At 32.2% G+C, this 27532-nt stretch overlaps 1 protein-coding gene across 1 annotated transcript in view; it reads right to left on the bottom strand.

Moving 5' to 3' along the window:
- Positions 1 to 23001, bottom strand: part of LOC114326785 (prostaglandin reductase 1) — a 35660-nt gene extending 12659 nt beyond the window's left edge. Inside the window, exons 1-4 of the mRNA XM_028275221.2 lie at positions 22644 to 23001; positions 6068 to 6170; positions 5739 to 5921; positions 2026 to 2299 (exon numbers count right to left, since the gene is read on the bottom strand). Coding sequence (XP_028131022.1) covers positions 2026 to 2299; positions 5739 to 5921; positions 6068 to 6170; positions 22644 to 22749 — 666 coding nt within the window. The 5' untranslated portion in view covers positions 22750 to 23001. The remainder of the gene's footprint in view (positions 1 to 2025; positions 2300 to 5738; positions 5922 to 6067; positions 6171 to 22643) is intronic.
- Positions 23002 to 27532: the final 4531 nt, after the last annotated feature.

Here is a 27532-nt window from a genome sequence, read left to right as displayed (position 1 = left end):
CGCAATATGAGAGATTTCTAAAAGCCTCACAAAGTGGAGGAGAGTTCTTGTAGATCCAATATTTATTTATTAAATCTGCATTATTAAGTTTTCTAATATTGGAGTATAGAGAGGGGTTTCTATGACGAATATTAATCAGAAATTTTTGACTAAGATATTCTCTTCTATATCTCAATGGAAATTCAAGAGCTTCAACATAATATAACGAATTGGTTGGAGTTGACTTCATAGTACCCAGGCAAATACGTAATATTGTATTTTAAAACACGTCTATTTTTTCCAAGATATACTTAGCTGCTGAACCATACAAAACACATCCATAATCGATGATTGATCTTATGTACGATCGATAAAAAAGCAATGCCATTTTATTGCAAAGATAGAAATATTAAATTAAGAGAAAGAATCTATATGTATATAACTTATCAAATTCTCTGAATGTGTAGATTATGATTGCACAATCAACGACTTAGAAAAACATACAATAAATTACATGCATCAAAGCGTTACATAAACATTTTCTCACGAATAGTTAAAATTTTCCTTGCAGGAATAAAACAATTTATTTTACTTGTGTAAGTGTGCAGTAGACAGCAACTATGTAGCTGCATTTTATTTTTAGATTCTATTACATCAATCGATATGACCTTGTTAGTTCTCAATATGTGCGATGTTGCATATAAATATCTAATTAATTTATCCATAAGCCTGATAGATTGCAATAGAATTAGATATTGTTTTGAATCATATTTGTTTTATGATAATTTTATTAATGGGCTTTAACTTTTTCACTGTATACTTTTGTTTTCACTGTTTTTCCTAGTTGCTTTGTATTTTCCTAGACACATTATTAGACAAGGCGAAAACGGCGGGTTTGTTGAAAAAAACATTCATGAGATTTTTTTGTATAATCATATTCGTGACACATCCCAGAATAAGGTTCACGAAGTCGCCCACGTGAAAAGTGGTCCAAATTTTTTTTAACAATTTTTTTTAATCAAATTGCAAAAATCAATGTTTTCGGTCCGGACAATTTTTTTTAGGTTTTTTGGACCATTCTGGACAAAAAAAGTATCTTATAATTTTTTAAGTTGATAGTTTTCGAGTTATAAGCAACTGAAAATTGAAAAAAATGAAATATGGTGATTTTCAAGACTCTTGAACGGCAAGTGACTCTTGCCGTCTCACTTAAAACATGTAACAAGTCATACCTAGATCTCAGATGTTACCTAGGGCAAATTAGATAATATTTTAAACATCCAGGCTTAAGGTAGCATTTTAAACCAATGTTTCCTTGACGGACTACTTTTACTGGGCTTTGACCCACATATTTCTGTTAAACTATATCTTGGTGGTTAGCATGTACATTGCACGTAAGCACTGATGTGATTTTGATGTGACCCTTTTGAGGGTTTTTTAAATATACGTTTTATATAGGATTTATTGTTTTTTGTATCACATGGTATACAGCCAACTACAGGAAAACTTTTTCCTTGTGGATTTTTAATAAATATTTATTATCTACTTATTATGAAACCCTAATAATATATAAACCAGCAATACAGATGTTACAGACCCTTGACGAGAAACCATAATACCAAACATAACTTAATTTTTTAGTAAATTGTACAAAAATTTATTCGTCGCAAAATATTCTAATAAGCGGTATTATTTAATTAGTATTTAATTAGTAAACGTTTAGAGACCTCGAATTTGTATTTCATAACCCAGGCTGTTCCTATAACAGGGATTCTAATAAGCGGGTTCGACTGTATAAACCATTTTCAAAAGCAGTGATAAGAATTTCTGGGAATAGTAGTAATATTGCTAAAAACTAGGCAGTGGCCAGTGGCGTTTCATACTAATGATATTTTGAAATTCTTCATCACTGGTTTATGGCGTTAAGTTGTACACTTTTAGCTGTCATAATAACTGCAAGCTGTGTCATAATAACTGCAAGCTGTGTTATAATAACTGTAGGTACTATCAATAATTTTTAAACGACGTATAAATGAATTTACTTACACTATCGAAAAAGCAGTCTACACCTTGCGGAGCAATTTTCTTCAATTTAGCATCGATATCATCAACCTTATAGTTAATAAAATGATCGAATCCCAGTTCCTTAACCAACCATTCGCCTTTTTCATTAGATCCAGCTATTCCAATGACGTTGCAACCGTATATTTTCCCTATCTGTCCTACAATACTTCCAATTGCTCCAGCTGCTGCAGTAACCACAACCGTGTCACCTTCTTTGGGTTGGCAGAGCTCCAAGAACAAGAAGTATGCTGTGTTTCTGAAATAAAAAGATCATTGTTGTAGACAAAAGTTAAAGTTGCTTTCGTTCATTCTAGAAAAGAATGAGAGATGTGTTTTCACAACTCGAGGAGGAAACAGGTAGTCTGGATATTCGAATAAATGAAGAGAAGACGAAATACATATGCTACACTCAACGAAAAAGGAACGTAATATTAATAAAAATGTTAATTCAGACAACAAAAGCAATACTTAAAATTTGTCCAATTCTTGGTTTTATTGGAACAACAAAGCGATGTTCATCAATTCATTATTTTCGTTAGTTCATCCAATGTATTACGTTTGTTGAATGGATGAACATCAATTTATTAATATATATAATACTTTCATTATGTATACCATAATATCACTTTATTGATATTACGAACACTGTTGACTGAGTCAACGAACACAATTCATTGAAACAACAACGTCGTTAATTGACCGACGAAGACTATTCGCTGTGTCAGTAACAGTGTTAGGGCGGGTTCTCATTAGTCAATCTCATTGATCAATATCCTTGATTCTATGCTATAGAAGAAAAATAGATCTATATGAACGTCGATTCAGCGATATTGTTCTATCATATGGTATTTCAATAAAACTGAAAAGCCTTCCTACTTTTGATAGATCAATGGAAATGATTCTATCAAATAGAACACTGCTTGACAGTGAGAACTAGCATTCAGTTGCGTTGACTTGTATTTTGTGGAGTTAAATAGTAAGCATATAAGATGAGGTTAAATTCTTTGTGAAAACCATAGACATATTATAATTTCGTGAACAATGTCAAATTTTAAATGGAGAGACAACCATATCTGCAAGTTTCTAGAACTATACCAGAGAGAGGAGTGCTATGGATAATTAGGAGTGAACAATATAAAAATATAATAAAGCGGGAAAAAAGCTATGAAGCTAATCATTTTGGAATGGAAATAGAAATCCTGACTCTAGACGATATTAAAAATAAAATTAAAAGTATCCGGACAACCTACAAAGTTGAACTGAATAAAATATTAAAAGCAAATAAAATAAGTGGTACAGAAACAGATGATCTGTATAAACATAAACCATCATAAACCAAAACGTTTAAGATGTGTTTCCGTTGCAAAAGAGAGTCAGAGATGTTCTTGTTTTCCTATTTTTAAGTACGTTTTTTAAATATTCACACACAATGCGAACGCCAGCATGCACAATTTTCTTCTTTACAGCCATTATTAAAGTTAGCACTTTGTAGCCTGAATTCAATATCCTTGAAATAGTGTGAATTTGAATTCTATGTCCAGTTGCATAGAATCAACGCTATTGATCAATGAGGTTGAATAAAGAGAACCCGCCTTATTTCTACTTATTTCTCCTAATGCCTTATTTCTCCTAACGTATACTGTTTCATGCATTTAATCAATTTCGTTTATTTCTACAATTATTTCCGTTTATTCTTACAATTAATTCCGCTCATTCCCACAATAAATACGGTTATTCTTACACGAATTTCTATTCATTCATACAATCAGTTTCGTTCATTCCTACTATGAACGTATTTTATATTAATAATTACTGAATGCATTAGTTCAATGTATGATATTAATTGATTAATAATAATTTTGCAAATCCCCCTTTTTTGTCCTAAACCTAATGGACTTTACACTCTGTGATTTCTCATATGATTTCACTTACAGTGCTCTGGAATAAGGTTAAGGGGTTACCCCCCCCCTATTAACTTATTTATTTTTAACACATAAACAAAACGCTCAGACAGGTCGATTTTTAAAATATTCAAAGTATATTATAACATCAATGTTTCGAACTTTACGCGATCCCTCTTCAGGTGACAGGCACAACTTTGATTTTTTTTAATGGGAAAGTAGGTACATCATGTGACAGTTCATTTAAATGCGTTTGAAATAGTGATTTTAAAAATGTATAACACTTTAATCCTTTTTGAGAGCGCAGGTGCAAAATTTCGATCGGATTCTTTTTAAACGCATTCATTTTTTTTTGGAATCCTGAGAAAAATAATAAGTATTTTTGAAAAATGTAAACGAAGAATAAGAGATTACATTATTACCGAGGGCTGAAAGTCCCTTAGAATAAACAAAAAGTTTCTTTTGAATGGTATATTTGAAATTAAAAATCATACTAAATTTTATCTTTTTCACCCTTGTGACTTATTAAAATGATCATTATAGAAGTTCTCAGGGACTTCAGATCCTCGATAATATTGTAATATTTTATTCTGCGTTTAAATTTTTCAAAAATACTAGTTAGTTTTCTCAAGATTCGAAAAAAAATAATACGATAATAGACACATGAAAACTTCCTTCCAGTACGGACTACACTTGAAAACGAAATGAAATTATTCGGCACTTCGGCGGAGGTAACAGCATCGTTTAACAAAGAAATATTTTTTAAACAATGGTAACACAGAAAAGCTCGGGGTATCACGATAAGGAAAAGCCGTTACATTTCAAATGGTCAAGCAAAAGATTTATTGTTACAACAACTGCGTTTATTGTTACCATGAACACATTGATTGTGGATATTAAACGCAGTAGTAGATTGATTAATGCATTCGTTGTCATAACAATCAGTTTACATCTAGAGAATAATCAAATATTACTCCATATTAACAACATTTGTACCTTGTTTTAATGAAATCTGTACGTTGTCACGATAAACCAAGGTAATTGCTTATCATCTACGAAATCAAGAAAGTTTTTTGCTGCCAGAATTACAATTATTTATTAAATATACGAAACTAATTTATTAGCTGAATAAATTGAGTGTTATTGATTAATGCACTCTAGTTATTTTCACAATTATTATTCAATCATTGTGACAACAACCAAATACATTTATCAATGTCTAAAAGTTCGTTGAAACAAAAAATTAAATTGTTATTACAACGAAATACTACTCAATAATCACTGTTAATCAATATTACCAACTAATTTTTTTTCAATTATTCGCCCTGGTGTTATATATGGAAGGGAAAGATGAACTCTACATCAGAGGGAAATAAAAAAGTTGCTGGTATTTGAAAAGATGGTTCTCAGAATTATATTTGACACTCAAAGAGATGCATTGATAGGAGAATGTAGATGGTGCCGCAATGCTGAATTGGTGACTGGATGGTACTGAAAACATCGTTAGACATATGCAAGCTAACCAGATACTATGGAGAGGACATGCTAAAGTCAGTGTTTTTTTGAGGGACCAGACGGTAAAAAATCAGTAAGCCGTTCCAGAAAACGATAAAAGGATGATGTTGAAGCCGATTTATCCTGGATTGGGGTACAATAATTGGAAATGGAAGCGTAAGATCGTAGAAGATAAAGGACTATAGTAGAGGCGGCGAACACTCACCCTGAGCTGGAAGGACAGTCAAGAAGTAGAACAAAAAAAATATTGAGTTGCGTAAGGTTTTAAAGTTTACTTACCCTGTCATACCAAGTACTCCTAGAGCAACAGAAGGGGAGAGATCTCCAATGTCTGGAAGTAGATAGGGTTCTGGAAGAGTTGGTGGTTCTTTTTTACCATTGGAGATGCTGTAAGTCCTCCAACCTGCTCTTAGAACAACTAATTTTCCAACTGGAAATTCTTCATTTTTACTTTCAACAATCCTAAAATCACACAGGTTTTAATACCACAAGTATTTCAAATCTTTTGTCAATTTTCGGACATTTTTTATACTGCAGTAGACTGTATTATAGCACAATTTGGGAAAGAGTTGATAATAAGAACTTAAGTATTTATTTATGAGGCTTACCTGGCTACTTGAGTTCCCCAAATGGGTTCTCCGATTGTGAATTTTTCTGATAAACCTCGCATGAATGGATCCACGCTGAGGAAGACGGCTTTTGCAAGAAATTCTGAAAAATTTATAAGATTATTACTTGTGTGTATGTAGAGGGAGAGATGTCATTAGACAATGAATCATTTTCCCACAGAATTTTGTTATGCCTAAAGATGTTAAAATTTTAATCTTAGAATCGTTTATAAATTTGATTAAGATATTGTATATAGATTTGTCAGAATAAGATAAAAGATTGCTGGTGTTAACTGGAATGCTAATGTTGAGGTCAATTAAACCAAAATATAAGTTTCGAGTTTGTTCCCTATGAAAAAGACAATCGAAGAATGCATGGTTCGCATTTCCGATGGACTCATTATTACACGAACAGAAGGGAGTTTCGTAGATTAATAAGGAATATAAATTCATGAGGAATGTACTTTGTTATAATTATTGTAGTTAAAATGAGGAATATTTTATGTAATAATGGATGAATAGAAAAGTAATGATATCTTGATGTCTTCTGAATATCTTTATATTTGGACCACCATCTTTAACTGCCAACACTTCTGATAATAGAGAATGGGCCTTTAAAGTTGAAAATGTGTGTGATTTCTCAAATGTATTTTTTGCCATTCCATCCACTATTTCGTTTCCAACTGCTCCACTATGTCCTTTAAGCTAGAGTAAAGTCACTGTACTTTTGTAACGATTCCAAAAATCACAAATGCTAAAGATTGCAATGACTATCGGACAATTGAATTAATGAGCCACACATTGAAAACCTTCCTTAAAATCATACATAACAGAATCCACGTGAAATTAGAACAAGAAATAAGTGATTCGCAGATGGGTTTTAGAAAGGGTCTAGGAACTATTCTAGGCAATATTCGGAATCAATGTTCTGACACAACGATGTTTGGATATGAATCAGGACATATATGCTTGCTTCATAGATTTTAAAAAAGCTTTTGACAGAGTTCAACATGAAAAGCTTTTAAGTATTCTTAAGACCAAAAACATAGATAGTAGAGATCTACAAATTATATCGAATCTGTATCAAAATCAGAAAGCAAGAGTAAGAGTCGAAGGAGAACTGACAGAGGAAGTAAGTATGCTTAGAGGAGTTCGACAAGGGTGCATACTTTCGCCACTCTTATTCAACGTCTACAGTGAAGTGATATTTCAAGAAGCTTTATTGGATACTGTGGAAGGTATTTTGGTCAACGGAAATAGCATTAATAATATTAGATATGCGGATGATACGGTCATATTTGCAAGTGACATGGAAGATTTACAATACATAATACAACATGAATACAATGCATGTGAAAGGTACGGACTGCAAATGAATCTCAAGAAAACGAAATCAATGATATTCTCAAAAAAACCACAAAATGTAGATAACCTGATCATTAATAATACAAAGATCGAAAGAGTAACAACATATAAATATTTAGGAACGTGGCTATCCGAAGATAAAGAGCAAACAAAAAAAATCAGATCTAGAATAGAAATGGCAAGAAACACGTTCATAAAATTGAAGAACTTACTTTGCAACCGTAACCTTAATCTAGAGATCCGCACAAGAATGCTACGTTACGTTTTTTCTACTTTACTATAGGGCATGGAAGCGTGGACAATAAAACAGTCTGAAATCAAAAAATTAAACTCCTTTGAGATGTGGTGCTACAGGAGAATCCACAGAATATCGTGGACTGAAAAAGTAACTAATATAGAGGTGTTACAAAGAATGAAGAAAGATTCAATATCTGGGTCATATAATGAGGGGCGAGAAGTACGTATTACTTAGGTTAATTATGCAAGGGAAGATAAAAGGGAAGAGAAACCCAGGACGACGCAAAATATCCTGGCTAAGAAATTTGAGAGAGTGGTTCGGTTGCAGCTCATTAGAATTATTGTGCGGCCAATAAAATTAAAATAGCGATGATGATTTCCAACCTCCGATAGGGGAAGGAACCTGAAGAAACAAGAAAGTCACTGTTTTTTGTGGATTTTAGATTATGTAATAATTTTTTGATACCTATCAAGAATAATGGAGTTTTGGAAATTATCTAATGGATGGCTACAAATAGCTTGTAATACTGCCTTAGAATCTGAGCCTATTACAACGTTCTCGCAATAATTAGGAACACACCAAGTTAGTGCTTTCTGTTTGTCAGCAGCCTCGGCTGTAAGAATAGAACAACAATCAGGAATTCGATATTTTTCTGCATAATTGTTGTGTGAAACAAAAAATACAAAACCATTACTTTCATCCGTTTTTGATCCATCTTTATAAATTATTGTTAAATTTTTCCCTAATTTGCTTAGTATGGATTTAAATATCAGATTTGTTTAGGTTGGCAAGTCTGAATAAGATGGCCATATAATGGTTGGTTTGTCTATCAGAACTTCAAAGTCATGTTCGTATAAAGCAAATTTTGGCAGCTGTAAAATAAGATTGGTAACAATTCGTATCGATAAAAGATTCTGTAAGAGGATGAGATTATTACTTAAAAGATTACTTAAATTTATAAGATCTTAACGTTGAAGATATCACTACATTGTAAATTATTTAAAGCACAATTTTACGTAAATATTTTGCAGCTGATGTTTTAAAACAGAGGATAAAAATATACAACATTGGAAAGAAAATCATAAAATTAACGTGACTCGAGGCCATAGACCCATGACCCATGAATCAAAGCAGTGCAACGTACATTTACACAATAATAAAAGCTTAAATCTTCTATTAACAGAGATAAAACAATTGCTGAATCATGTGTGTACACGAGATATTTTGTATTTATGTATTTTGTTGTCTTGTATAGTAATTATTGCGTATTTACCATCAGTGCCGGCGCTAGGGTATAAGGTGCCCGCCTGCAAAACTAGCACAGGCGCCCCCCACCCCACACACATACACACAGATACTCATACAAATCCAGCCTCGGGAACATTATGTGTGTTCAAATAGAACAATGAGACCCACATGTCCGAAGATCAAACCGGTCACAGTGCGTAACCTGACCCCGTATCTATATGACCCCCAAGCTGTACCACCACCTCTCCCCATCGAAGTACATAACAAATAAGGAAGCTTTGTAATGAATGTTACCTTGGATGCCCTGGGTAATGGAAGATCCTCTGTATTACTTTTTGTGGTTAAACTACCTGATTTTAGGGGTAGCTAGAAGAGCTTTTCTCCCTATTAATGACTTGATTATGGCCTTGTGTCCTAAAAATATGTGTTCCGGGCAGCAAGGCACCGACTAAGTCGGTGTCCCGCTATCTGCAAATGTTCCTGGTAAATAAAGTTCGGTTACAGTTTTATTGGACCCATCATCTGACAAAACAACTTCACTTTAACTTTTTTAAGAAATTGGCTAAGAGAACTAAGATTGTTTTTTTTGTGTCATTTCTTCTTTTTCGGCTTTTAAATTAATAATAATGTTGAGTACCTACTTAACAGATATAATTTTATATTAATTGAACGCTAGATTCTTTAACTGCAGAGTACAACTGACAAACTATTCTGTATTATAATCACATGAAATACATAATAAAAGAGCTCTAAACTAAATTTTATGTAAAATGTTTATTTTAAATACCGGGTGTCCTCTTATACTTTCCTCCATTTTAACCGCTCATAACGTCTAAACGGCTCAAAATAGAAATATGCGGTTTTCATTGAAATGTTTTATTTTAGTAAAAATTTTGTCAGAATTAATTGAGCTTTTTATGTCGCTTTCAATTACGAAAAAAATATGGCGGATTTTTGCAAAAAATTTTGTTTACTTTTTTTTATTGGAACACCCAGTATATTTTTTTGTAAATTTAAAGAACGGTCATTCACCTATCCAGCGATATAAAGTTTTTTTAAATCGGTTGTCAAATGACTGAGTAATGAGTAATTAATTTTTAAAATGAGAAGTGCAATGTGGATATCACATAACTAAACAAATTGATTAGGTTTGTTGACAGAAACTGTCAGCAAACAGTTGGTCAGTTAGAAAACATAATACAGTCACCAGTGCTATCCCCTCTACTCACGCTGGTCCACTATTCGCTGATGGTTTCAAACTGTTTGAAACTGATGCTAGAACAAACCTATTATGTTATGTGAGTTCCACATTGCATCTCTCATTTTAAAAATTAAATGCTCAGTCATTCAAAACCGATTTTAAGAAACGTTATATCGCTGGATAGGTAAATGACTGTTCTTTCAATTTACAACAGAATATACTGGGTGTTTCAATAAAAAAAGTCAACAACGTTTTTTTTTCAAAAAATTGCCATTTTTTATTTAAAAGCGATATAAAAAATTTAATCCAGTCAAACAAAACTTTTACTAAAATAAAATTTCTATCTTGAGTCGTTTAGAAGTTATAGGCAGTTAAAATGGAAGAAAATATAAGTGGACACCCGGTATGTGTATGTGGGATTTTATGGGATTAATACATAACTTGATACCTATTAATAGGTACATAATACTTAAATTGGACAGGCGCAGGCGGCAAGAAAACAGTATCACAATCTTGTTTATTCTACTAGAAATCATTCATTTCCTCTCATAACTGCTGATACAAAACTAACAACTTGCAAGGAATTTGAAGAACATAAACAAAGCATTCTGATTTAAGAGCAAAGTTGTTTAGTTGAAATATGATATCTTTGATCAATAAATTATATTACTACATGGTAAGAATTCTACAGGGCATTGCATATTTTTGTATATTATGTGATATTCAAAACTAACAAACAAACACAGATTAGGGTATTATTTAAAACGAAAAACGATTATGGTATTAAAAACGATTAGGGTATTATCTATTATGACGAATTATTAAAAAAATTAATTTTTCTATTTTAGTATTTTACATAATACCAGCAGAAAAAAAGCTTATTCTGGCGCCCCCCAAACAGGGGCGCCCGCGTGCAATGCATCCCTTGCAGGCCCGTTATCGCCGGCCCTGTTTACCATGACGTACAACAGCAATAATTTAAAAGTTTTTTATTTGTATAATATTTCTATGACCCTGATCAAATTGGCCTAGACCTTGGAGCTAAATTAATATCAATTATCTATGACGCATTCATCTAAATGTAGGTTTTATCTATTTTACCATGCTTATCTATTTTATTATACGCTCTTAAAATTTTTATTAGCTTATTATATAGTGAGCTTGCAAGTTTTTTTTTTAATTTTGGAATGAATCAATAATAAATGCCAAACAACTTTATAACTAGTAAAATAGAAGTAGGTTGAATACTCGAATATATGGAATCTATAGGAATAAAAGGCAGATATCGAGAACTTAGTTTAATTGAATCTGGCCCAAGTATACTTTCGCTAACTTAACATCATCAGGGGCATTTTGTCAAATTAGGAAGATATCCCAGGAAAGTGCAACATTGGCAAGAATTTTTAGAATTTTTTTGGAACTGATAAATACATATAATATAACACACACTGGACAAAGGAAATTTTTTCATTTTGACTTGCTAAGATGTAGCATAATTTTTATTTAATTTTGATCTGTTTGTCCTTTGTCCAGTGTGTGTTATATGTATTTATCAGTTTCAAAATTTCTAAAATTTCTTGCTAATGTTGCACTTTGCTGGGATATCTTCCTAATTTGACGAAATGCCCCTAATGATGCTAAGTTAGCGAAAGTATACTTGGGCCAGATTTAATAAACTAGGTGCTCGAAACCTGCCTTTTATTCCTAATATATAGATTTCAATTTTATACCTGTTTTATATGCCCAAGAAACCCACTTTAGAAAAACTTACATACATTTAGTAGTAAATTTTGACTGTCTTACAGTAACTAGAATATACCAACAAGCTTTTTTTCATCTTTATAAAAGGGGTCTGGAATTTTAAAAAGATAACTCAGACCAGGACACCGCCTCTCTGACAGCACAGGATTCATTCTTCGTACTCCCGGCAATAGTTCCCGAGGTACCTACTTTAAAACGCCCTCTTGTCACCGAGGCTACTGTCATCAGTTAACTTAGCGAGACGCACAAGACCAAAATTGCAGAGTGGCTTAGGGAATGATCATCAGTCTCTGTGACGTTGTGCGTATTCGCTGTCGCCAAGTTAACTGGCGATTGCAGTACACCAAACAAACGCCTACCTGCTAAACCATGATACAATAACCCAAGTTATGATATGGAGCGTTCCTAATTTCGTTCAGGTCGCGCATGACGTCACGTTGTGAGTAGATCCTTTAAATTTCGAATGCATTGCCATTATGATTTGGAGATTTTAGCTTTTAATATCATTTGTGAAACTTTCTAGAAGTGCTGTTTTCTTTAGTATGATTAAATATAATTATTGAGAACATATTCTAATAATAAAAATTAATCAGAAACATGATTTTTTTTATTATTAGGCAACATACGTCTAATTATACAGTGTGGAAGGCATAGAATAAAATGATTTCTGTCCTTGTTTCGAAAAATTATAAAAAACTCTGATACTCTTCGATTTTTAAATAAATATCTGCACTTTTAAACACAAATTTAAATTTACAGGGTGATTCATAAAAGTAAAACAGAGTCCATAAGCTTTATTTTTAATAGAACACCCTGTATATTTTTATATTTTTAAAAGCTGCTTTCAACTAACTATATCATGTAGGGTGAATTATGAACAATACAGGATGAAATTTTGAAATTATTAACTATGGAATCCACTTATGGAATAAAATTGTTTGTGTCCTTATTTTAAAAGTATATAAAATGCCGGAACAGGTCAACTTTTAAATTTAAATGGGCGCTTTACAAACATAGATTTAAATTTACAGGGTGATTTACGCAAGTGCAGCATTGTCCATGATCTTTAGTTTTAATGGATCACCCTGTATATTTTTATGTGCTTAGAAGCTATTTTATAACTTCATCTCAAAAAAAATGTATTATTCGGGTCCATTATGAATAATACAAGGTGAAATTTTGAAAAGGTGAAATTTTTAAAATATTCATAAATTTCGTCAAGACATTAAAGATACAAAACCAAAAAAAAATAAATATTATTTATACATAGTTTAGAAAATATATGTCTTTATTTAGTTAAAATACCATTATTATATACATACTTTACTATTATTTAAAGTATGATAAATTATTAGATAATTTCAAAATTTTATGTAAATATATATTATTTAATATCATGTACCATATTAATTTAATATAATTTTAAAATTTCATCTTGTATTATTCATAATAGGCCCTATACACTTTTTGTGATGAAGTTATTTAGCAAATTCGAAAAGCATAGAAATATACAGGGTGTTTCATTACAATTAAAGATCATGGACTATGATCGACTTGTGTGGATCACCCCGTATATTTTAATTAATGTTTAAAGTGAGCATATCTAAATTTAAAAGTTGACGTATCCTAGCGTTTTTTATAATTTTCTAAAATAAGGACACAAACAATTTTATTCCATAAGTGGTTTCCATACATTGTAATTTCAAAATTTCACCCTGTATTATTCATAATACACCATACATGATATGGATCGTTGAAATCAGGCCGTTAAGTAGCTTTTAATAATATAAAAATATATATGGTGTTCCATTAAAAATAAAGCTTATGAACTATACCAGGCTTTCGTGAATCACCCTGTTTAAATTTAAATTTAGGTTTAAAAAGCCTACATTTATATATAAAAATGACCGGGTTTCAGCGTTTTTAAAAAATTTTTAAAACAAGGACAGAAATAATTTTATTCCATAAGTGCCTTCCACCCTATATAATATAATACATGTATTATACACCCTGTATAATACATGTACTGAGGATGAAATAAAGGTAACAATAAAATTGTAATGTGTTAAAGTTAAATGATAAAAAAAGTTAAAGCTGGGATAGTCATGAAGCCCATCAGTTATATTTTTTATTACTTAAGTTCTCTTATTCATTAATTATATTTATGATCACACCTCCTAAGGACTATTCAAATCTAACTAAGAATATAATATTTTGATAAAAGTGTAATAAATTATAAGTAAAATTCACCTTAAACACAAAAATAAGCAGTGTTTACTATACGACAACACTGAATATAATGCTGATCTACTCACAGAGTGACGTAGCTACGTTGGCCCCGCCTACCTGCTCCATGTCATATCTTCTGTTATTGTATCATGCTGCTAAACCATACCCTCCTCGGACATTCAGCACTCCAATGCCTTCTCCTTTTCCGTTTCCCCTTTTTTTGTCCGAGAAAGTGGGTTTTTTTGGAGGGCCTCATAGCTCCTAGAACGGCATCACTCCCAGCAGGACATTTCCTCCTTCCACACAGTCTCACTAACACAATCTAACTCAATGGTTCTCCTCTAATCAAAAGGTATTCCCAACAAGCCCAACAAAGCCCAACATAGCCCAATAAGTTAGTGGTGGAGTAAGCTGATTTGGAAGATAAACCAATCGCACTCAATACTAATCTTGAAGCTTTACTCTACTCACACCCAGGGCGGAAAATTTTAGAGAGCAGTCAATTGTTGTCTACCAAGTGAGGCCATTTTTATGTTTCCACAACTTTTTTCTTTATTTTCGAACCTTGTTAGGGAGAAAATCTTCCCCATTTCCCTACCTGTAAATCCGCCACATCCGTAGATCCGAACAAATACAGTGAGGACGTTTGAGTTGGAAAAAATTAATTTTCTTGTGAATGGGCGACTCTGGAGATAAATGCCGAAACAGATCGATTTTTATTTTTAAATTATAATTTTTTGGCATACATATCATACTAGTGACGTCATCCATCTGGGCGTGATGACGTAGTCTAAATATTGGAATTAATTTAATTCTAATTTTTTTTAATTCAAACCCTGTATAAATAGTTATGGTAATGTTTATATTAGTGAATACAAAATTGAATAACCTTTCGATTCAGCTATCACACGGCACCTATTCGTATTTAAAAAAATCATCGATTACGTCATCACGCCCAGATGAATGACGTCACTAGCATGATATATATTATTATATATACCAAAAAATTAGAATTTAAAAATAAAAATCGACCTGTTTCGGGATTTATCTCCAGAGACGCCTATTCTCGAGAAGATGAATTTATGCCAACTGAAACGTCTTCACTGTATTTGTTTATAAGCCAAAAAATTGTTTATAGCTTTAAAACAGTGCTGAGGCCGCTAATCCGATTTTAATTCTGTAAAGTGTATTAGATAGGTAGAGAACCTCTTTATATGTAAAAAAATTAGCAAACTACTAAATGGTCTACTTTTTCTTCAGAAAGAAAAAAAATTAGATTGAATTTTAGATTTAGATTGAAATTGAATAAAAACAGGCTTATTTTGTCCCCTTATTTTGTATTTATTGCTATTTTGCAGAAAGGGTAATAATTTAAGACATTTTTACCAATCGTTTATCATACAAAATTCAATTATCTTTATTTTATTTCTCTACGACTTTGTTCCAAAATGAATCGTTTTAAAGTTATAAGCAAAGAAAGTAGAAAAAAATCGATGTTTTTCGAAATTTTTAAATATTTAAATTTTTTTATTAATGTTCCGGGCATATTTGAGAAGGAGTACAAGTCAATTATTATTATTGTTGAAGTTTATCTTAACTTTATCTGCAAAAATCAGAATGCTACCTCTCACATCCAAAAACAGACGTTTTTTCAAAGATCCGCCCTGATCTACTTAATTCTATTTTCGTATAAAACGTATACCTTGAACTTGACAACGTATAAAGCAAAAGCCATGAACTTAAACCAAATATGTCACAACTTATGTCCAAAGTTCTCTAATGCACAACAACAACAAAATATATTTACGCTAAGTGTGATGTAAAATATATTCAAATATTGGCCTTCATTAACAAACGTAAATAATGTTTAACAGACACAACAACAAAAATTTATTTTTACCAAATCTAAAAATATCTCAAGTAATAGTCTATGTTGTGAGGCCTCTATCGTATGAAAAATGTTCTGATACGGTTAGTTAACCTTCTGATGACCAATCTTTTTTGTTACACGGATGACGAACGCTGGTCAAAAGTGACCCTTAGTCAAAAATGACAATTGACAGAAAAACAAAGTTGTTTTAACAAATAAAATAATGTAATTTTAATGTTAGTGTTGTATCTATAAATGATAAATAAACATTAGTAAAACATATTTTAATCACAACTGAACCAAAACAGGAATCATCATTCTGAACATAGAACTGAAGAAATTTTAAAATATTCACTAATTTACGTTGCCACAGGTTTAACAATAATTTTTTTTTAATATTGGAATGTTTTTTACAAACAATTCCACATAAGATGGTATTACTTAATATAAAATTGGAACATGGAAGGCCAAGGGAGTTCGTCTTTGACCCCAAATTCAGAAAAAAAATTTGTTTTTCGTAACATATAGGGAATTTTTTTTATTACAAAATATGAGGGTATCTAGTATGCTATTAAAGTCAGATAAAAAAATAATGAGTTGAAAATTGAAATATTATTTCTGAATTTATTAAATAAAAACATACATTGGGGTCGAAATTTACCCCCCCCCCCTCCTTGGTCATCCGAAGGTTAAGTTAGTTTGCGTATTGCTGTTTAAAAATGTTCCCTTTAAACAAATTAGAAGTGTACCGAACGAAATTTTTGAGCAGAAATTGTTTAAACCATTTCCGCCTTTTCTACTCCAGAAATCATTATATTTGATTTTTTGGAGCATTTTAAATAAAAAAGGTCTCTTATGATTTTTTTCAGGAAGTTAACAGTTTTTGAGTTTTAAGCGATTTAAAGAGTCATATCTAGGACACATAATGCGCCATAGAAAATTTGAGAAGCTCCAGGTAATATTAGAAGGCAAATTAGACGGTAAAAGGAGTATAGGAAGAAAGAAAAAACCCTGGCTCCGAAACATCTGAGATTGGACCCACGCAACAGGGAATGACTTAGTTCATCAAGCCCTTATTTTCACTTTCTGCTTTTTCCTGTTCATGTTCTCTATATTTTCTTTCTATTCTCTGTTTCTCTCCCTTTTATTTTCTCTTCTTTTCTCTCCCTCATACCTTCTCTGCTCTTTTCTTTTTCATCTCTTTTATTCTTGTTTCTTCTTCTTATGTTATCTTTGTCCGTGTCGTTGTGGGGCAGTCGGTGGGGAAGGACCTTTTACATCCGACCTACACAGACTGCCCCTTCTTAATATCAGAGTGAGAGACTGAATGGGTGGATGAGAAGGCGTGCATAGATGAAAGCATTAATGATTGGAGTTACTCGTAACTGTCAACTGGAATTTTTTGGTTGGTTCCATCTTGGCTTTGGTGGCGTCCTGGCTGCCCTACTACCCCGCGCACGGCGACCGGTCTGGTGCGGCGCAGAGAGCGGGGGGCGGCCAGGCGGCCGGATAATCCGTGGAATACATGCTGGGACTGCCGGAGGGGAGCTATGAGTAAGGTCGACGGATCAGATATGCTTGTTAAGAGCTATTCCGGACCCGTCGGCTGGAGAAAGAGGAGGTGGGTTTAGTCGGTAGGTGGCCCGGCAAGATAGAGATAGGACGGACTGAATCCGACACACCTGGGACACCTTCTCAGACGGTCTTAAGAAGATTCCCACCTCCAAAAAAAAAGTTTATCAAGCCCAGAACAGAGAGAAATTTGCCGTGTTGGTCGCCAACTTCAATAGAGAGGGAACTTAGGAGGAGGATAAAGCGATTTAAAATCTGAAAAATTCGAAAATACGCATTTTCGAGGCCTGAAAACTCATAAGTACATTATTATTGCGCCAAAATGCAAGTTTAAATATTTAGTTTCAAGGTTCTGAAGAATAATCGGAGCTTATTTCAATGTATACCGTTGTTTTTTTAAGACCGGTTAAAATTTGAGTGGGCGTGCATAATTTTTTTTTTATTTGATGGCATAGACATTAGTCATTTAGCCAGTTGCAATAAAGAATATACAATCCTATCCCCAATACAAAATTAAACAGAAACAATATAGTAATACATACAATAAGTAATACAATACAATAATAATACAATAAAACAATAATGGATCTCTGATAAAGTGATAATATATTAACAATTAAAAAACAACGGTCTAAATTGAAATAAGCATCGATTACTTTTCAGCATCTTGAATTTGAATGTTTAAACTTCAATTTAGGTACTTGACAACCTCAAAAATAATAATCTACATATGAGTTTTCAAGCCTCGAAAATGCGTAATTTCGCATTTTTTAGATATTTAATCGTTTATAACTCGAAAACTATCAATTAATCTCAGTCTATCTGTTTTCAATAAAAGTGAAGCAAACCATGCCAACCTTGCCAACACACTTCAGTTTTTTTCTCTCAATAAAATCAATAAAGATTATTGCTTGTTACATATACCTATACCGACGCATCCAAAACTTCAGAAAACTTAGGAGCTGCTGTTATAGATTCTGATCAATAGAGAGCGGAATATATGCAACATAACATTACCAAAATATGCACATATATTTGCATTACTTTTACTACAAATATGCAGATATTTTTTCTAAATTTGTCTAAATATGCAAATGCATATTAAAAATACTCAAAAATAAAACAATATATTAAGTCGTAAGATCTTCAGAAAAGTTCCTTCAAAAATACGTACAACTTTCCTCAAACAATCGAAGCCCTCATTTTTTTCTAAAACATTTTTTAATTTATTTATAATTGTAATCCCTGTATTTCCGGTAATTTTTTGAGAATGAGCAGAAAAAGTGTTAACAAGATTAACCGAATCACTTAATTGTAAATTCCTTTGTTCTAATGACTTTATTAGATCTGGTAAAAAACTAAAATTAACTTTTATGAACATAAGTTCTTTAGCAATTTGTACGTTACTTAAAGAACAAAGTACGTTACTTAAGCTGAAGAACAAAAGCGGAATTGTCTGCAATTTGATGGATTTTTGTATTTTGATGCTTCTCTCTATGTCCGTCTTTATAGAAGTAAAAGCGAATTTGTCGAATAAAAACACTCTTTCCAGAAAAATTTCTTTTGTAGGACATGATGCTTTTGTTTGTCAGTTCCTCATTTAAAAAATGAAATGTTAAAATGAATGTAACTTACGATTTTGGAACAGGCCTTGCAAAATACTTTGTCTCCACTTAGCTTTAACTCGGGAAAACACTTTATCCAAGCACTTTTTTGAATGGTAGACATATTTAAATTTAATATATACCAATCACTTTAAAAACACTAAATACGATACAACGTTTACTTTAAACAATTGTTGGCCGGAAACTGACAAAATAATTATTAGACCCTTAAAAACAGGTAGGTACCTACGACTTGCTACGCTAATAAAATAATATTTTTCTGGGAACACCCATAATTGTTAAATTCAGGTAGTAATGGGAAAGTCCAGATGAGCGATAGATAGATAAATAACGAGCTCGTTCATATCGAAGTTTTAAAATTCCAACTAAGAGAGGAAAATTTTAAACTTTTATATAATTTATTTTTAAAATATGCAAAATAAATCGTGTTTAGCTTAAATATGCAATGTTGTGTTTGTTGTCTGAAAATATGCAATATATGCATCTATATGCACTTTGCATATATTCCGCTCTCTACTGATCAACATCATAAATTTATATAAATAATATCATCACCATTCAATACTGTTCACACGGCCGAGTAATGCCATCTAGAACAACTATTTACAGTAGGTTGTCATTGACTTTTTAAACTCCATTCTGACAATTCAGCAGCTGTATCCAAAACATCCATTTGGTGCCCTTGTGAAAACAGAATTAAATATTTTACACCAAAAAAGCACAGATATCTTAGAGATGCAACAAACAACGAAAATTCAGCAATAGTGAGTGAAGTGGTTGCTAGTGACATTAAAACAGTGTTTAAATCCAAAATCCAAAATCCAGTGTAACTGACAAAGTAACAAAAAGTGCCAACCATTTTTGATTGCCTAAGTTTAGGGCATACACGATTAACTCGACTAAATTCACATTTATTTGACAGACAAAATCAACCGGTATGTGATAAATGTAAAACACTTATTAAACTTAAATTATGCAAAATTTATATAAGAACAATTCAACAATTATCTTTCTGACGATCTAAAGACGTTATTAGACGAAAACTAAACATAAACAATATTGTAAATTAATAAAGACTAAACTTTTTAATCTATTGTAAATTAAGTAACTAATTATTGTACCTTAATTTAACATGTCTTCCAGTGGCGTAGCTAGCCCCACAGGGGCCCCTTATCAAAGTTTGTCGCGGGGCCCTTTTCCACGACTGATATGGGTTAGTGCTAAAAAAATGTTCAACAAAAGCAGCAAAAACGCGTGTATAGAATAGAATAGAAATATACTTTATTGTCACTGAAAATTTTCCAATTTTTTGGACAAAGCCTAGGTACAAAGAGTAGGAAAAAGCAACAACAAATACAGTTTACTGAAATTACACAAATCGTCAATATTATTACAAAATAAAAGATAATAAAATAAAACAAAACAATACAAAGTGTTTCATTAATAATTGGAAATATTTCAACTGTAGATTTCTGGGCTCAAAATATTACGGTTTAACCTAAATCACCTACTCCTAAAAGGCTTTTTGAAATACCTCTAGAACACATCTATTTAGAAAAACTAAAACTGGTACGTCTATTTATCTTCCAGGGATAAATCTATTTTATAAATTGCGAGTTTCTAGTACCGGTCATATGCAGCCTCTTTGGGTAGGGCAACGGTTATTTTATCGCATAACTTTTTTGTCTTTAACTTTTAAGCATTTTTGACACTGGATTATTAAATTTTATGGTATTCTAGTATGGTATTTTAATATTTATGGTATTCTAGTATTTATGGTATTCTAGTTACTCTTACTTTAAGTCGGTAGGATATTCAATCGATTTGAATTTTTTTTTGTTTTTTGAATTTGATCAAAATTTAAATTTTTTTTCAAAAAAAACGGTGTATTTTACCGATCTAAAGCAAAAGTAACTTTAAGTACTAGAATACCTCATAATTTAATAATCTAGTGTCAAAAATGTTTCAAAATTAAAGACACAAATAATAATGCGATAAAATATCCGTTGACCTACTCAAAACGCACGCATATGACCGGTACTAGAAATTCGCAATTGATAAGATCGATTCATCTCTGGAATAAACGTACCAGTTTTCGTTTATTGTTTTCATAGTTCTTTTTTGAAATTTTTTTTTCAAATTAAAAAAACACACAATTTTCAAATCGACATTTCTAGAAAACGGTGTATCCTACCGACTTAAAGCAAGAGTACCTTTTATTATTAAAATGCCTCACAATTTAATGATCCAGTGTCAAAAAGGCTTAAAAGTTAAAGATAAAAAGGAAGATAAATAGGCGTACCAGTTTTGGTTTCTCTGAATAGAAACGTTCTGGAGGTATTTAAAAAAACTAATTACAAGATGCCTTTTTCAAAGAGCTCTAGTTTCTGTAAGAAGCATTTTCAGACTAGGTGATTTGGGTTAAATCTTAATACATATTTGGAGCCCAGGAATCTACAATTAAATTATTTCCAATTATTAATGAAACACCCTGTATATTGCAAAATTTAAATAATTTGCAAATTGCATAATACAACCTTAGGAACTAATAAGTTCAGCGTATAACACTCAAATATAGATAATAATAATAAATCTAATAAACTCTAAGAATCCAAAGTCAAAAAACAGATTTGAATTGAGACTCATTGTTTTAAAACAGATTCAGTTTTTTCAATACAAAGGGTGAGTAGACATTGAAAAGGAGCGTAAACAAAGAAGCTCTGTTCTTTAACGGCGAGCAGCCGGCAAATAGTTATACCCAAATACAATGGATACATAAAGAACAGATTACACGAAAATATACGCAAACAATACACACATGTTTCAAATTATCAAAGGTAAAGCGATTACAAATATTGCAATTTCGCATTATACATTATACAATGTCTCACACAGCCAACGGTAAATAGACAATAAGAAGTAACTTGAAAACAAAAAACGTCTGTTGTTATAGAACGGCGAGAGGCAGAAAATAGATAGGTACCTGTACAGTACATAAATATAGTTTATAATAAAGAATCCATTACACGAAAATGTCGATATCCCAACAATATAATATGTACACTGTTTCAAAGCGTTTTAGTAGTGAAATAATTGCAGAATATTTTGTTCAATTTTTTGAATGGAAATGGAATTTTGTTTCGACATGCCGCGTTGGGGCCCCTGAATGTCGGGGGCCCCGTATAATTGATACGGCTGATACGGCGGTAGCTACGCCTCTGATGTCTTCTGAGAATTTTTTTTTTGTTTAAAATCCAAAAAAATTATAAAAATATTTTCTAAACAATTTCTGAACAAACATTTCGCTTGGCACCCTTCTGATTTGTAAAGGGGATATTTTTGAACAGGAATCCGCAAAGAAACTCAATCAGAAATTTCTTCATACGGAAGCTGCCTCATAACATGTACTAATAGTATAAAGCTACTTTTATTGATTACTCCGTGACCTAATAAAAAGCTTTACTTACCCCCGTCTTCAATAGGCCGCATTTCTTCTTCCACTAGTTCGACATCGGTCTTTTTAGGCCACCCTTCGAAGTGTTTCATGTAATTCCACTTTTTTGCTTTCACCATTTTTGCAATATGAACTTGAACTGTACAACTGACTGTAGAAGTTTGTGTTTATGTCTAATATATAGTTGTCTGGTTTATAATGACACTGTGCGATTAGATAAAGTTTATCACAGTTGTATAACGCGAATCAAACTGAATGAAGCAAATCCTTTTAAACGCGTTGTTTACTTGATAAATGTCGGTAGAGTCACGATTATAATATATCAGCGAGAATCTATATTTTAAAACTACTAGTCTCTGCGTCAGAATGAGTGTGCTTAGGACTAGGAGAACGCTAGCGCTAGGAGTTTCCTTGATAAAATTGAATAAAGCAGTGTCGGGGACGAAGTTTGGTCACAAGGATTGTCCCAAAGTGAATCGGTGTAAACAAAAACATTAGATATTTTTCTATTTTTAAAATTGTGATGAAGAATAATATAATACAGCGTTTCCCAAACTTATTTTTCCGTGGGCCGGTTATTTTTGTTCTTATCCTTCGTGATCCACTATTTTTTTTTCATACCCTGGTGTGTGTGTACAAGAAAACATATTTAAATATTTATTATAGGTTTATATAGTTTAATAAAGAATCATTAGCTCAAAAAAATGCAATAAAAAATGAAAATCAAATTCTTTATTAATGAGAAGTATGCAGTTGTTTCTGGTTAACTAAAAACTTCACGTTTGGAGGAAAACATGTTAATATTATTCTCAGGTTCGGTTCGACTTCTAAACGGTTCCTATATTTATCTTTAAGGAAAACCACTGTTGAAAGCCCTGCCTCACATTTATAGGTCGTAACAAAAGGGATTAGAAACTATCGCTTTTTTTGATAAAACTGGGTACTCCTGGCGGCAAGACAGTATTTTGTCAAATATTTCTTTGAGTGCCCTATCCCAGGATAGCTTAATTAATGACTCAAGATCTAAATCCAGAAGTTCTGTCTCGGATTCCACGTCCATTGTAAATGGATTACTTTTCCACTGTTTGTTGCTGCGGATGCGGGGAAAATATTCCTTCAGATTTGCCTCAAGTCCTAGCAGGTGTTCCTTGAAAGCCACTGAAATATCATCCGGCAATGCATTCACGTTATAGGTACTATTTTTGTAGTTCTGTTAGCTTTGTAATTTCCTCCATCCGCGCGACGTGTCCACAAAGTTTTTTTGTTGCAGCTTCCACCTTCTTTTGTACTTTAAATACAGTTACATTACTACTTTGTAATCTCATATTTAAATTGTTCAAGAAGTCAAAAATATCACAAAGATAGGCTACTTTGATTAACCAATTGTCATCATGAAAACTGTCTTTAAATTGAAATATTGCATCTCTAGCTGTTGGTGGATGTTGTTCCAAGAACATTTAAATATCTTCCTTTAATTCAGTTAGTATTTTTAAAACATTCCCTTTTGATAGCCAACGCACTTCAAAATGTAAAAGAAGAAGTTCATGTTAATTTTCCAGTTTTTTGCACAAAGCACAAAATGTGACCCGGCATTTTGCTTTCGTGGCCCGGTACCGGGTCGCGACCCACCATTTCGGAAACGCTGATATAATACATATTATTTTGTACTAAAAACCTCAATACAAACATTACATCTAAAAGTGTCAAAAATATTTTTCAAATTTTTTGGTATTTATTTAAATGATTAATACATATTTATAGTATTTTTTCTAGTTTTCCGGCAAAATGGTTTTCATGACTTATAATGTTTTTGTTTACACCAAATCAGATAGGAACAAGCTGAAAATGCGAGCATTATCATAACGAAAACTTTGTTTATTTACGTATTTTAATTCATATGGTAAATTGCTATTATGAAAAGTTGTTTAGAATTAAAAAGTATGTTTTAATGTGCAATTATATCATTCTAATTTAAATGTTGTGAACTATAAAGGTACTTTACTCTTGATCGAAATTCATATTTTTTATATATCTCGTATAAAATTGATAAAATTTGATGGTTGCATCATAAATCTTAGACCATGAAGAGCTTTTTATGAAAAACAACCTTTCTTCGTCAAATTAAAAATAAAACAGTTATAAATGAAAATGTTGTTGGGTATCCATAATTTGAGAAAAATCTTCAATAATTTTTTTCATTAGAAGGATGTAATTGCACATATCATAATTTTTTATTCCAAACAACATTTCATATAGTCGGTTCGCTAAACTCAGACACAACTGCTTAGTGATTTTAGTCAGTAATTTTGCCAATATTGCAAAAAAAATAATTACTTAATAGTTAATAATTACTAATTAATTAGTAATTTTGCCAGTTTTGGCAACAAAAAAATTACCTACTAAAATCACTAGCCAGTTGTGTCTGAGATTAGCGAACCGACTATAATAACAATTTTCATTTCATAACAAATGGAACAGTCCATTTATCATTAGGTACTCCCATTAAAGGGGAAGCCGTATACTCGTATAAACGTTTTTAAAGTTGTTAATAAATTATTGCTTTCAAAATATACTCGTATTTTTGAACATTTTATTTATTTTATATAATAATTACATTCACTATCAAATGTCATTGATATTTTATTAATACTTAATTTAAAATTTAGTTTGACATTCACGAGGTGTCAAACTCAAATGTAAATAACCTATGCTTTGCTTAACAAATTCAGATTAAAAAACTAGACTACTTACTAGCAACGATTGCAGCTGACGTTTAGTGTGTCGGCAGAAAATAAAAGGATGGTGACGTCACATTTTAGACTTTAAGGTCGATTATCTCGAAAACGGTTAGAAATATCGAAATGCCGTTTTCAGATTTGAATGCTTTAAAATAAATATTCGTTGACTTCGTGTGTTAGTTTTTCTAAATTCGCACGAAATAATAAGAAATATCAGATGATTCCATATAAGCTTGGGTGTGTGTAATTAAGAAAATATCAGTTTATTTTTTATTTTTGTTATGTGTCCCAGACTAATTTATCCAGGCTATATCTCTTAAACTAATAGAGATTTTCAAATGAGACAAAAACTGATAGATTCCATTTGTAATAGACTTTAATATGGCGTAGAAAAAATCCCTTAGTTACAACCTGTAACTATAATTTTTAATAACTATACCATAATTAACAAAAATAAATAATAAACTGATATTTTTTTGATTATTTAAAAACCGAGTTTATTTTAAAAAAATCTGTTGAATAGACGATAGAAGAGCAAATCCAAAACTATAAAAAAAATGTACAGGGTGCTATTAATAAAATTAAAGGTAAGGGCTGTAACTAAGGAATGAATATTTAGGGGATGATTTCTTCTACGCCATATTAAAGTGTAATTCAAATAGAATATATCATTTTTGGTCCCATTCGAAAAGCTCTATTCGGTTAAAAGATATCTTCTTCTTCAGTACCTTATCCGGTCCGGATGTTGGCGATCATCAAGGCTATCATTGTTTTGTTGACTGCTCTGCGAAACAGCTCCGCGGAGATTATCCCAAACCATTGTCGGAGGTTTCTCAACCACGAGATACTACGACGGCGTCCCGGTCCTCTCCTGCCAAATACTTTGCCCTGCATGACGAGTTGAAGAACTCGATATTTTTCTTCGTTCCGCATCACGTGGCCAAGGTACTCAAGCTTACGTTGTTTTACTAAATTAAGCACTTCTCTTTCTTTTGTCATGCGCTGTAGGACCTCAATGTTGGTGACATGGTCCACATAAGATATTTTTAGTATCCTCCTGTAGATCCACATCTCGAAGGCTTCAATCCGCTTTTCAGTGGCTTGCGTCAGTGTCCAGGCTTTAACTCCATACAGTAGCACTGGAAGAACGTAGCACCTCACTATCCGCATCTTGGTTCCCAAACTGAGATCACTGCAGCACAGCAAGGCGTAGCGGATATTATTGATGTATTCACCGTTCACTCGGATTCCCATCTGTAGGTTTGTGAGGGCTTCAGTAAAAATTTCCTCAGATTATATATTGAAAAGAGTCGGCGAGAGCACACAGCCCTGCCTTAATCCTCGCATGATCTTCACTTGGTCGGTCAACTGGTCTTCGACCTTGACTTGAGCACGCTGGTTCCAGTATAAATAAGCATACTTTTTGTAGGGCGGTGACCATCTTCTGGTGCTGGCAACGGTCAAATACCTTGGCGTAGTCAATAAAACAAGCATAGACATCACAACTAACATTGCGGCATCTCTGAAGTAGAACTTGTAAGGTGAAAAGTGCGTCACGTGTACCCATGGAATAAAAGATAGTTAAAGATATAGCCTGGATAAATTAGTCTGGGACACCCTGTATATACAATACTATATTAATAAAACTGATGTATTTTTTGTAAATTTGGGTCATTTTCAGGGTCAGGGGGGCAAATGACCCCCCTGACCCTGTCAAATGACGCCCCTGGTAGAACTTATATTTTTTCTTAGTGGTATAGAAATGTTTATCTACATTTTACAAAACAAATATTATTGTCAATAATTATTAATAGTTCCTAAATAATAGAACTTCCTTAATAGAACTATTAATTAATAGTTCCTTTTAATGTGATTCATTGGTGACTTTCCTGTAATTTCATTATAGATAAACCAATACAAATATAAAATATTTTCCTAGCCTCCTTGGGCGACGTGCAGTTTTGCATCATAAACAATAATGACGATGACAATGACTATTCCAATTATTTTTTATATCCATTAATATATATGATTAAGTGGATCTACGTGCATTTAAAAATATATGCATGTGTTCAACTTAAATGGCTTTTAAATTTCGATACAGCATTAGATTTTAAAATTAGCTACATAAAATTAGATATAGCAATTTTATTGGTTAATAGTC

The sequence above is a fragment of the Diabrotica virgifera genome, chromosome 9, assembly GCF_917563875.1.
Source record: "Diabrotica virgifera virgifera chromosome 9, PGI_DIABVI_V3a".
Classification (NCBI taxonomy): Eukaryota; Metazoa; Arthropoda; class Insecta; order Coleoptera; family Chrysomelidae; genus Diabrotica; species Diabrotica virgifera.
This window is presented reverse-complemented; position numbering and strand designations above follow the sequence as displayed.